At 37.0% G+C, this 13,960-nt stretch overlaps 1 protein-coding gene across 1 annotated transcript in view; it reads left to right on the top strand.

Annotated features, from left to right (window-relative positions):
• Nucleotides 1-13,960, top strand: part of CRYL1 (crystallin lambda 1) — a 200,404-nt gene that overhangs the window by 145,307 nt on the left and 41,137 nt on the right. The window contains exon 5 of the mRNA XM_074216246.1: nt 2,860-3,054. Within this exon, the coding sequence (XP_074072347.1) occupies nt 2,860-3,054 (195 nt within the window). The remainder of the gene's footprint in view (nt 1-2,859; nt 3,055-13,960) is intronic.

Here is a 13,960-nt window from a genome sequence, read left to right on the forward strand (position 1 = left end):
TTTCTGCCCTCAGAGAGCTCACTCAGTATATGTTATGTGATTGATTGATTTGTTGCTTATTGATCAGTCAATCAATGAAGCATTTATTAAATTCCTATTCATGTCCCAATGAAGTCACAGGTTCACCCTTCCTCATACTCTCTGTGTCAGTCATTTTGCTAGGCATTATAGATTACTCCATTGATGTGTAATGGGGTCCATGACTGGGGAGGCAGGAGCAGTATCAGTACCAGTCAAGATTTGTACTATATGAGCCTAATAGAGGTAACACAGACACACACTTATTGTTTAAACTCAACCCAATTTGGGAGGGATGGCACAATCTGAGGTGAGGCACAACTCTGCCTTCTCTTCCTTTTCTCTTACTCCATATCCCTTGATTACTCAGTTTGTGTATTTTTAAATAATGTAGAATAGAATTTCATTTTTTTTCTGTAAATAGGTTGAAAGTTCTGAGGACTTAGAATATGTATATAAAAGCAATATAAAAGCTCTAGGAGATGAGCTATTTGTTAGTTATTTGGTAAATAGAGTCCACAAAAAATTCTGAAAGGGATGGGGAAAGGGTGATAGAAATGGGGGGTGGGGAGAGTGAGAGACAGAAACAGAGAGACAGAAACAGAGAAAGCGAGAGAGAGAGAGAGAGAGAGAGAGAGAGAGAGAGAGAGAGAGAGAGAGACAGACAGACAGAGACAGAGACAGAGACAGAGACAAGAGACAAGAGACAGAGAGAAATTGTGAGTGCTTTCTCCTATGAAGCCCCAACTTCCTGGATCCTCTTTATATTTCAAAGGTCAGATGACTACTGAGGAATATTTTCTTCTTGGTAAAAGTTCTAAGATACAGAGGTCTTTTATGGGTCTCTTCTATGGGATAGAGAGTTGGACCTGGAGTCAAGAAGACCTAAATTCAAAAGTAGCCTCAGATATTTACTAGCTGTATGACTCCAGAGAAGTCACTTAACCTCTGTTTGTCTCAGTTGTTTGAACTGTAAAATAGGGATCATAATGGCACCTCCCTTCCAGAGTTGTTGTGGGGATTAAAGCGATAGTATGTGTAAAGTGCACCATACACTGCCTTGTCCATGCATATAAATGTTTCTTCTTTTCTTCTCCCACATCTTCTTATAATGTAATCAGAGTTCACTTGTAGTTGATGTGGAAAACTAGGGGTAGGAAGTGATGTTAAAGAGTAAGAGAATGAAGGATGAGGGAATGGGCAGATAAATTAAGAAGAGCTGGTAAGGGCAGTGGTGGGATTCAAAAAAATTAATAACAGGTTCTCTGCTCTAATGACCATTCCAATTATACCAAAAGATATATCGAAAGGCAGTTTAATATTTCATGAATTTAATACTCAAATACGAGCAATAAAAGAGGAACATAAAGCTAGAGTATGTTATATTACTCAAAGTAAGCAAATATATCCTTATGGAGGGAAAATAGCCACGTGACCATAGCTGCCAATGTTGGAACATATGCAGAACCAAACTCATTCTACCTATTTTAACTCTTTTTTTCTTCTACTTCCATGGCTTCTGAAATGGGCAATCAATTACCTTTTAAATCTATATTTCTATAGATTCACTATGTCCCAGCTTCCTATTGCTTTCATGGTTCAGGGAACACCACTGCACTCATAATATCTCAGAGAAATTTTGGTCACAACACAAAGTGGAAACAAATGACAGCTTGTTACCTCCTAGTGGTTTTGAACTTTTTCTCTTTATGTTATATGTTTGTTTACGAAAGTAGCAAAAATGAGGGAATTTCATCAAAAGTATACTGAGAAATGAATAAGTAAATATTACAAGCAGAGTTCCACAAATTTCTTTTCACTTATAGATGGAATGAACATTACTCCAGGTGCTTAGAAAACATCTGTTGTATAGATGACTGTTAAAAAAAAAAAGAGAAAGGAATGTAAATTTGTAATTTCCGCATTGGACGACTACCTAGCCATCCACCTTAGAGAGAACAAGTGCCATCTTAACAATCAGTTTGCTGAATTAAATATAAAATTAGGTTTCAGTTCTACTGAACTAGTGCAAACAGAATGAATCCCATCACTGGGTAAGGAATAGTAGTAATATAAATCGGTCATTTTGGGGGTGAGGTGGGAGAAAGACCAGAATAGCAAGAATCCAGAATTATTGTGAAACAAAAGAAGTTGTTGGAATGGAAGGCAGCATACCCTAAAAATTGGAAGTAACCCCACAAAGTTTGACCAAGATAATCAGAAGGACCTACCAGTGAAAAGCATTGGGAACCACAATCCTAGAATTAAGAAACTGCCCATAGAGTTAGATTTTTCCTCCTAAATTCATCTTCAGAACCCCATATTTTATCCCTGATATAATGGAAAGAGCTCGATGAAATTATAATCCAAAGCCCTGGCTCATCCACTTAACCAGGAGAATGATTTTGGGTTTAGTTGAAGTGAATTCACCAAGCCTCAGTTTCCTTATCTACAAAATGAGGCTAATAACATCTGGACTGTGTACTTTATGGCATTACCTATCAGATTTGTATGAGATAATATGAAAGTACTTTATAACTTGTTTGATAATAATGGAAACTATTAGGTTAGTTGTCAACACACTGAATTCTGTCCTTGGGATATTGTAACTTCTTTTTAAATTAATTTGTTTTTTAGATAGTTTGCCTTTGGCTGCTAATTTTAAGTAAGCCATTTCTTTCCCAAGAAGAATTTCCAAGTTATTGAATTCACATTATTATTGAGAATTAGAGTTTTTCTTTTTGTGCTTTAAAAATTATAGCAAGAAATCTGTATTCTGTGTTTTCAATACACTTTTTTTTGACTCTTCCTGTTTCTTGTTATTTTTTTTCTTTTGTCAAGGTAAATCCACCATATTACGTTCCATTGGTTGAATTGGTCCCACATCCAGAGACGGATCCTTCAACAATGGAGAGAACATATGCTCTAATGAAGAAAATTGGGCAGTCACCTGTCAAAATCATGAAAGAAATTGATGGATTTATTCTCAACCGACTCCAGTATGCCATCATCAGCGAAGCATGGAAACTTGTTGATGTATGTATACTTTTCCTAAACTTTTTTAAGGTTTTGAGCAAATGTGATAGGAATAGGTGGTTTTCTGTGAAAATGCCATATATCCACCTAATTTTCTAGATAATGAACAGTGGGATGAGGATGGTTGTGAGATGGTTCCATGAGATGGGAAACTGTAAAAAGCTTGAAATATCAACCAAAAAAACCCCAGAATAAGAAATATTTAAGTACTGAGAGCATTTGTATCCACATAATGCAATTACAGTTAGAGCTAAGGGAAGAAAATTTGGATGTTTGGTTATTATCTGTCAAGTTCACTATCATTTCCAGCTTCATTCAAGAGGCTTTCTACTATCTTTTCTCTTGGATTCAGTACAAAGGTAATGAAGATAAAATTGAAGATAGGAAAGCTACTTATGTTTCAGGAATTCTTCTTTAAACTAAGTTGTTATTTGATATTAGGACATAATGATATGTTTTTCCTTGGTTTCTTTAATAACCATTCCTTCCTGGCCCCAGTGACCCTCCTGGCTACTGAGAATTGTAACCTTTCAGGAGAAATAGATAAATTATATTTCATTTGGAGTTGACTCATTTCCTAAAAAAAACCCCAACAAAACATTTATTTTTAGTTCTTCAGAAAAATGAGTGGAAAAAGGGAATTGGCATCTTAAGGTTGTTAATATGATGTGTTTATCTCCTGTGAACATTCTTGGAGAAACATGGGCTTAAGCATGATAGCAAGCCATTCTTGACAGAGCTGTAACTAACAGTTTTTCAAACTGTGTCAAATTATATAAAACACACTCTTAGTTCTGTTGGAGAGATTATTATAGATTCTACAACATTCTGAGGCCACACATGAGTGGCATTAATAGGGGGTGGGATGCTGGGGAGTTCATCTGAGTTACTTCTATAACCGGAGTAAATTGGCATTTTGGAAGTTTACTGTTTTTAATTAATAGAAAGGCATTATACACAATGGATACAAAAACAGTCTTGAAGCCAGAAAAACATGTTTGTTTGTTTTTTTTAGCATATATTGTCTATCTGTCTATTGTCTACCCTGGATAAGGTAATTTAAGACTATAAGTTTCAGGATAGGTACTAGTCTACATTAAAGGAAGTTTCTTCACTAGAGAGTTTCCTTTATTGATAAAATCACAGCTCTGGATCAAAAAGAAATTTTTACTAAGTTGTATTAATTTCACTTGTCTTTTCGCTACTGAAGGACTACAAGTTCTGTTGGTACCATTCTAAATTTCAGTGCCCTGGGGCAAAACTTTAATAACTCTCCCCTAGAATGGTTTGCATACTTAAACTTAGAAAATCATAAAAAACCTACTGGTTTACTCCTTTCTCTCTCTCTCTCTCTCTCTCTCTCTCTCTCTCTCTCTCTCTCTCTCTCTCTCTCTCTCTCTCTCCCCCTCACTCCAGCCCTCCCTCCCTCTATGTGTGTGTGTGTGTGTGTGTGTGTGTGTGTGTGTGTGTGTGTCCCAGTTGGATCATAATATGGTGGACTTACTTAAACATGGCAAGGGACTGATTTTTAAGACAACTCCAGTTGGCCTTTTGGAAAGAATCCCAAACTGGGGATATCTGGAGATGAGTTCTTTTTAGGGAATTCTACTGTCTCACCATGCTACCCTGATTAAGTACACCCTATATAAAACAAGACAATGATAATCTACTAATTTACAGGAACATTACAAAGCGATATAATATATAGGAATATAATGTATCCTATTTCGAAGAATGATATTGTGCTAGTATTGTCAGTTGTCTCATATATTTAGATTATCTCACAGTTCAACAGCAACAGTTCCCCTGCTTTTTCTCTGAGGTATTTATTCAATATTTGAGTCAGGAACCAGCAAGCAGAATTAGATGTAAACAGAGTATGGTTGTGATGTTTTAATTCTTGTTTCTGACCCTTAGTTGAGTTATTGTTGTTGTTGTCATTTACAAGTCAGTTAATTTTCTACTTAACATGAGCCTTCTCCATTTCCTTGTCTTTATATAACCACCCCTTCAATCTGATAACATTGTGTAAAATACAATAAAGCAATGATTATTGAGACAAGTTTGGATTTTCCTTTTCTGAGTGAGTGGTCCTTTAGACATTCTGGTTGTCTTTGACATTACCAAGCCATAGTTTACCAACTATGCCAGTGTTCTCTAGGGCATTAACAAAACAAAACTAAAATCCACAGATATTGAAAATGTTTATCTTAGTCTAAAATAGATAATTTAATTAATAAAATAAAATTTCAATGTCCCCCAAAATATATAGCATTATTGTGACTTAAAAAGTTAGAAAAATCAACCTCGATTTTTTTCTTTTGGAGGAAGGTTAATACATGCAGCAACAGAACACATTCTACTATTTTCTTACCTCTAAACATTCAGTGTAAAAAAGGAAAGTATCAAATTTCACTTTTCTGTCTCCTTTTCTGCCTCTCATTCCCTTGTTGCAGGGTTCTAATCTCAACCACCTCTCATTGTTTCATTCTACACTCCTTCCTTCCCTATGCCCAAAGCTTCAGTAATTTGTAAAACATTAAGTACATTGCCATGCATATAATGTTCACTTAATAAATGCATGTTCCCTCCTCTCCCCTCCTTTCCCTTTCCCTTCCTCTTAAAGGTGACTCAAACTATTTTCTTGAATCTCATTTTCTTACTTGAGTCCCATATCAACATTTCAATTTCCTGAATGTCCTGTTAACACTTCAAATTTAGTGAATCCAATGTGAAACATCATTTCCTTCCCAGGAACTTCCTCTTCCTCCTCCTCCTTCTCCTCTTCCTCCTCACAATTTCCATATCTCTATCAATGGCACCATCCTCCTAACTACAAAATTTTGGAAGCATCTTTTACTTCTCCCTGCATCTTCCTACCTTTATCTCTTTTCACTTTCTAAGATTCAAGTTTCTTGGGCCTCTGTTTCTTCATCTATAAAATGAAGGGGTTGAATTAAATGTCCCCTAATGTTCCTTTTGTTTTTAGTTCTGTGATTCTGTGATTCTACATTGAGCATGAATGCTCTTGACATTTCCCACACCATTGCCCTAATATGTGTAGGCCTGCATTACCTCTTGCTTGGACTGTCTCAATGAATTCCTGTTTGTTGGTAGATAGGTTGATTTATTATTTTTCTCCTTCTACTTTCTCTCTACTCTACTTGCTCTTCATATCTCTTCCACTTAGTCATACAGCAAACATTTACTAAGTGCCTACTTTGTACTAAGCACCATGCAAGATATCAGGGCTGTAAAAGAGAAAAAAAATGAAACTACCCTTGCTCTCAAGGAGCTTGCTAGACTAGAGGAAATAGCATGTATTAAAGATAAGTCAGAACAAATTATCTGCAAACTAAGGAAAGGAATTATGTTCAAAGAAAATCAAGAAGCTAATGTAAAGGTGTTGAACTGGACCTTAAAAGATGCTAGAGATTTCAGAAGTAGAAATGAGAAAAGGAGCTTTCTAGGTCTGAGGGATAGACTGTGCAAAAGTGTACAGGTAAGAGATAAAAAATGTTATATATGAGAAGCAGCGAGTTAGGACAGTTTGGATGGGATGTAGAATGTAGAAAGGAGATTTATGTGCAAACCAATCAGGAAAGATAAATTGGAGACAGATTATGAAAGGCTTTGAAGACAAAATAGGACAGTTTGTCTGTTACTGAAAAGCTGAATTTAAGAGCGGTAAAGTAGGCATCCCCCTGTGATGAGATAGAAATTGCAACGAGTCCCTTTTTCATTTTCATAATTTTAATGCCAGAAAATCCCATTCTCCTTGGGAAACAGGCATTTATTTTTTAATATATTACCTGTGTTTCATGACCAAGCCTATATAGAGAGTTAGAAGGGATCTTAGATAGATAACATATAGGCCATTTTACAGATGAGAAAACTAAGACCCAGAGAGAAGAACTGATTTTCCCAAAAGTCACTTAGATATTAAGGATCCCAGGTGCTGACCCTTCATTTTATTCAATTCAAAAATACATTTATTGGCAACTAAGTGCAAGGCATCATTCAGATCTATAGTACAATATGACAGTCAAATCTCTGATTCTCCATTGGTTATAGGCATGCGTTGGTATATTTTTCAGGCATGTAAATGTTTTGTGTGTCATGAATGTCATATTGGTTTTCTTGAAACATAGCTCTGATCATATCACCAACTCTCTAAAAAATAATATCCAAATTCCTTAATCTGGCATTTAAAACTCTACAACTTGGCTCCAACCTGCTTTTCCAGCTCTATCTTCTCTTGCCTTCTATACTGGTTCTAGGTGTGACTTGCACAAGTCAGTTCATGTGTCTGAGCTTGTGTCCTTATCCATACAATGAAGGGAGTGGATGAACTAAGTGATCTCTAAGGTACCTTCCTTCTTGAGGACTTTTAGGATGGTAGCCTTTCAAGTACAGGATGGGCTGGTCCAGACTCTGGGATATCCTGTCAAAGGGCAGCCACCTCTACAGGTCCCTTTGTTTGCTTTTCTCCTGACTGCCTTTTTCTGTGACTCCTTGCCCAGAGGGACAGAGATGTAAAAAGTTTGACCAAGGTAGAATTAAAGGGAGTTGATAACTGATAGTCTGGCATGGTTCCTGACTCATAGTAAGTGCCTTATTGAATTGATATGAAAGGAGGTTTTCTCTGGTGGCAGTAACCTCATGATACTGGTGCCATCAATAGAAGGAAGGAAGTTATAGAAGAATATTTTAAAGAGAAACTGAAAAATTTACTTTAGGATCTATTGAATCTGAAGGGTTTCCTAAATGGATTTCTCTTGTGCCTTTTTTGCTGCTCCCTTCCAATCTCCATTTATCCAGTTCCTCTCTATATTCTTCCTTCAATTCATTTCCTTCCTCTTCTTATAACTCAGATGTCCCCTACTTCATGAAACTTCTCATCCATTCAGCTGGAAATGATCACCTTCTCTCCTAAACCCCTAATCCCTATTATGTTTCTTACTACATAATTCACATCAGCTTGAGTTTTAATTATTTTGTACTGCTTTATCTCTCCCATAAGACTATAAGCTCCAGCAGAACAGGAATCACATAATAGAATTCTTAATAATTCCCAAAGCACTAAGTACAGTATCTTGAATATAAAGACATTCTGCAAATTTATTTTTTGTTGAATGAATGCATGCATGCATGTGTTCATATATAAATGGTATCAGGTTACCTTGGAGAAGATAAATAATCTGTTTGGTAATCTTTTTAACATTTCTTCTTTGACATTGTGGTATAAACCTTGTTCCTTTTTTGGAACAGACAGGACCATGGATTTTCTTTTTCTGACAGTTCGATGTGAGAGCATGGGTGGGAATAAGACAAAAGTTGTGGTGTTTGTGATAATATATAGTAGGTGAGGTAAGGCTGTCTCTACCTTGGAGGTATTTTTGTACTTTTTGACTCATCTTGCTCCCCTTTGTTTAGTTAGTCATGTTTCACAAGTTGGAGACAACTGAACAAATGTTTATTAAAAGTATCCATCTTGTGAAAGGCACTATTCTAGGAACTGAGGATGTAAACCACAGAGATGTTACATTTTATTTGGGGGATTTTACATATATACAATTAAGTATGATACAAAATAGACTATGATGCAAGTGAAGGGGTGTGTGTGTGGGGGGGTGTTCTAGGAACCAACATGTTCTAGGAAAAATTGAGGGTATAAAGAGTACTTTTAATGGGGAGCATCTGAAAATACTTCATAGAGGAAGTAGAACTTGATCCTTAAAGAAAGAAAAATATTTTAATAGGCAGAAATGAGGAAGGAATTATTCCAGTATAGAGCTGGCCATAAATCACTCCCTTTCTCAAGAAATTTTAATGGTTTTTGATTGCCTTTAAAATAAAGCAAAAAACCTTTCTGTCATTAAAGCCCTTCACAGTCTAACTCTAGTTTCTCTTTCCAGGCTCATTTTACTCATTCTTCCTCACTCCAACCAGACTCAGCTAGTCCAATTGACCCTAATATTACAAATGAGGAAAGTGAGACTTGGGTCCTTGGAGGAAAATGTTAATTTCAGATAGTCTGTGAACTTTTTGTGTCATGTGTACTATGCCAAAAGGCTCCAAGATTGATTAGCTGGGGATAGCAAATGTTTAGCTAAGGGGTTTGATTCCCTCTTCCCATTATTTGATATCACAGGAAGCAAAGAATATATAATAACAGGGACTACTTGCTGTTCTTTAAACATGATGTGTCATCTTTGTCTTTTCACAGGCTGTCCTCTATTCATAGTGGAATCTTTATTTTGCTCCTTGGCCTCTTAGAAACCCATGAAATCTTTAAGACTCTGCTTTGTAAGATGGCTAGGTGGATAGAGCACAGGCCCTGGAGTCAGGAGTACCTGAGTTCAAATGCGGCCTCAGACACTTAATAATTACCTAGTTGTGTGGCCTTGGGCAAGTCATTTAACCCCATTTGCCTTGCAAAAAAAAAGACTCTGCTTTATGAAAATTATTAAGTGTGTACCATATTCCAGGTACTTTTCTAGATGCTGTTTCTTACAGGGACAATAAAAGACTCTGCCTTCAAGACTTCTGTTTTGTTAACTTATGTGTAGATAGGCAAATTCAAAATACATGCAAAGTAAATGCAGAAAAATTGAGATGTGTCACAGTACTATTTTGTTTGCCAGAGACCTCTTTAGCAGAGTGATAAAGCCTGTTGATTTCTCAAAATAATGTTTTTAAATGTATAAAATGAAATTAATAATAATAAAGGAACAAATTATTTTTAAAAACAATTTGTAGCCAAAAAGACTGAGTGTGTGCAATCTATAGCTGGTCTTATAAATACAGGCATTTCAAAGTAAGGATAAGCATAAGTGATATTTCAAGATATTTGGGACAGCTAGGCTGTCCTTTGAAAATATCTGCCATTTCTATTGGTAGCAAAGTCAAGGTACCACTAAAGCTACTGTGGTTTGTTGCCTCCATTCACAATGAAAGGAAATATTACATTAAAGGTAGAGGTAATTTTTTTCCCTCCAAGGTATGGAGTATACTTATTTGTGGTCCTTATCCATTTCAAATTGTTGTTAACCTTGTGGTGTAACAAAATACACCACTGTGGTTAACAGGTAGCCAATGCAAGGTTTCTGAAGTGCTCTGTGAGAAAACCCCATGTACGTGCTTAGGCACCATAGTCCACAATAGGGCTGGGTAGATGACAAATTTCCAGCTCATCATATGAGATTATTTACAATTCAATGTTCCAATGAGGCGATTAGTACTGAGACTGTGTGGTGCAGGGCTAAGCAGTTTTTCACTGGTGTTTTATAACCTTTGGAAATGAGATGTTCTCAAAAGTGACCCTTGCAAATCTTTCATTAAAGTTAAACAAAATAAAGAAAAAATCACTCACATTTACTGGTGTTTGAGGGTGTTCCATGCTCTTTACCTTACATGAATCTTTTAAGTGTCACATATCAATTGTTTTCTGTAAAATCTGTGAAAAGTACATGGATAAAATTTCCCTCAGACTACCTCTGTTTTAATTACAGGTAGAGACAGTGAATAGAGGCAGATCTGTAAGAATGAATCAGGGGTTTTGCAAATTCCATTTAGAAAATGAAAAGTGATTCCTCACTTGTATCATTAAAGACAATTTACAAAATTAATTTCTGTTTTTATATATTTTGATGCAGATAGGGTCAGCAAAAGCATAATTTACACACAGCTTTTTTTATGTCATTTTGTGAAGTTGCCTAAGAAACATGTCCTTAGTGACTGCTGTAACTGGGCATTGGTTGGTTGGTTGGTTCTTGTCCTTTGTTATTGAAGAAGACCAAAATGACATCACTGTGTTTGAGACAAATTACAAGGTATCCAGCTGTGGCTAATCAGACCAATATGAGCTCAGAATGCACTACCACAGGTTGGGTACAAATAGTCCATGTGAACACCTGGGGTGAGTACTCTAAACTTATATATGTCATGTTTCCTTGGAGCTGCTTCAACTCTGCCTTCCTCATAGAACGCAGCACCCTCACTGATGAGGGCACGCCATTATGGGCCATCTGGTGTCAGTGTCTCCCATGCTGTACAGTCAGTTCTAAAGTCCTCAGGGCGTTTCAGTATCTCTCTTTTTTTGACACCCCCTCACCCTGGTGAGCATTTGTCCTGTGTGAGTTCTCCATAAAATAGTTTTTTTGGCAAGTATACATCTGGTGTTCTAACAATGTGTCCAGTCCACTGTAGTTGCACTCTGTAGTAATGTTGGAATGCCAGTTTAGCTCAAGAAAGGACCTCAGGGTCTGTTTCTTCTCCTGCCAAGTGAGCTTCAGAATCTTCCCAAGACAATTTCAATGGAAGTGATTCAGTTTCCTGACATGGCACTGGTAGACTACCAGATTTCACAGGCATATAGCAATGGTGTCAGCACAACAGATAGAACTTCAGTTTGATAGTCAATCTAATACCTCTTCTCACCCATACTTTCTTTTGGAGCCTCCCAATTTACTGAGCTAGCTCTGGCAATATGAGTGTCAACCTCATTGTCAATGGAGAGGACACTGCCAAGATTACTGAACTTGTCCACAGTACTCAGAACTTCTCCATTTGTTGTAATTGATGGTTCCACATATGGATGATGTTGTGCTGGTTGATGAAGGACCTGTTTTTTCTTGCTGTTAATTGTTAGATCAAAATTAGCACAAGCAACAGAGAATTGATTCATACTTTGTTGTATCTCAACTTCAGAGGCTGCATTGAGAGCACAGTCATCTGCAAATAGATGATCATGCACCAACACTCCCTCCACTTTCGTCTTGGCTTGTAGCCTTTTCAAGTTAAAGAATTTACCATTAATGTAGTAGCTGACCTTGAGGCCATGTTCATCCTCAGTGAAGGCATTTAATAACATGACTGAAAACATCATGCTAAAAAGTATGGGAGCAAGGACACATTCTTGATTTACTCCATTCATTACTGGGAAATATTTTTTTAAAAGATTTTATTTATTTTGAGTTTTACATTTTTTCCCAAAAAAAGGGTAATTTGTCAGTCTTCACATTGTTTCCATGGTATACACTGATCCAAATTGAATGTGATGAGAGAGAAATCATTATCCTTAAGGAAGAAACATAAAAGTATAAGAGATAGCAAGATCAGACAATAAGATATCAGTTTTTTCCCCCCCTAAATTAAAGGAATAGTCCTTGGTCTTTGTTCAGACTCCACAGTTGTTTTTCTGGATACAGATGGCATTCTCCGTTGCAGAGAGCCCCAAATTGTCCCAGATTGTTGCATTGATGGAATGAGTGAGTCCATTAAGGTTGATCATCACCCATGTTGCTGTTAGGGTGTACAGTGTTTTTCTGGTTCTGCTCATCTCACTCAGCATCAGTTCATGCAAATCCCTCCAGGCTTCCCTGAATTCCTTTCCCTCCTGGTTTCTAATAGAGCAATAGTGTTCCATGACATACATATACCACAGTTTGTTAAGCCATTCCCCAATTGAAGGACATTTACTTGATTTCCAGTTCTTTGCTACCACAAACAGGGCTGCTATGAATATTTTTGTGCAAATGATGTTTTTACCCTTTTTCATGATCTCTTCAGGGTATAGACCCAATAGTGATATTGCTGGATCAAAGGGTATGCACATTTTTGTTGTCTTTTGGGCGTAGTTCCAAATTTCTCTCCAGAAAGGCTGGATGAGTTCACAGCTTCACCAACAATGTAATAGTGTTCCAGATTTCCCACAACCCTTCCAACAATTATCATTATCCTTTCTGTTCATTTTGGATGGTCTGAGAGGTGTGAGGTGATACTTCAGAGAAGCTTTAATTTGCATTTCTCTAATAAATAATGATTTAGTTTTCATATGACTATGGATTGCTTTGATCTCCTCATCTGTAAATTGCCATCATCCACTATCCAGAACTGAGGCATTCAGGTCATCATGAAATTGGCATACAATACTGATGAATTTTTCTGGGCAACCAAATCTTGACATAATTTTCCATAAACCCCTGCAACTGACAGTGTATCAAAGGCCTTGGTCAGATCTACAAAAGTTGTATATCTGTTCTGTTCCTGGCATTTTTCCTGGAGTTGTTGGGCAGCAAACATCATATCGACTGTTCATCTACTCTTTCTGAAGCCACACTGACTTTCAGGAAGGTGACCAACTTCCAGGTAAAGTATCAACCTACTGAGGACTCTGTCAAGAATCTTACCAGCAGTTGGGCGGCTAGGTGGTGCAGTGAATAGAGCACTGGCCTTGGAGTCAGGAGTACCTGGGTTCAAATCCGACCTCAGACACTTAATAATTACCTAGCCGTGTGGCCTTCGGCAAGTCGCTTAACCCCATTGCCTTGAAAAACCAAAAAAAAAAAAAGAATCTTACCAGCAATAGCTAAAAGAGAAATACCCCTGTGATTGTCACAGGACAATCTGTTCCCTTTACCTTTATAAAGATGGATGATGGAGGCATCCTTGAATTCTTGGGGGATAACTTCTTTATGTCATAACCTGGAAAATTTTGGTCAGTTTTTGGATGAACAATGGACCCCCCCCCACCTTGTAGATCTCAGCTGGAATAGAATCAGTACCAAATGCTTTGCCACTTGAAAGGAGCCTAATGGCATACAAAACCTCTTCTTCAGTCGGAACTTCAGCTGGGGACTGATTGACTTCAACTTGACTTAAGCTGTCAATGGCTTCTACATTGATTGGTGATGGTCTGTTAAGTACAATATGGAAGCTTTCAAATCCCTATCATTAATCAATGTATATCTATCAACACTGAGTAATTGAGATGCACCATATATCTTTGGCCCATAAATAGCTTTCAGGGCATCAGAAAAGCATTTTGGTTTATAATTGCATAAAATTGAATTTCATCTGCCTTCTTACTGAACCAAGAATTCTTCATCTCTCTAAGCTTCAC

This window comes from Macrotis lagotis, chromosome 1 (genome assembly GCF_037893015.1).
Source record: "Macrotis lagotis isolate mMagLag1 chromosome 1, bilby.v1.9.chrom.fasta, whole genome shotgun sequence".
Taxonomy (NCBI): Eukaryota; Metazoa; Chordata; class Mammalia; order Peramelemorphia; family Peramelidae; genus Macrotis; species Macrotis lagotis.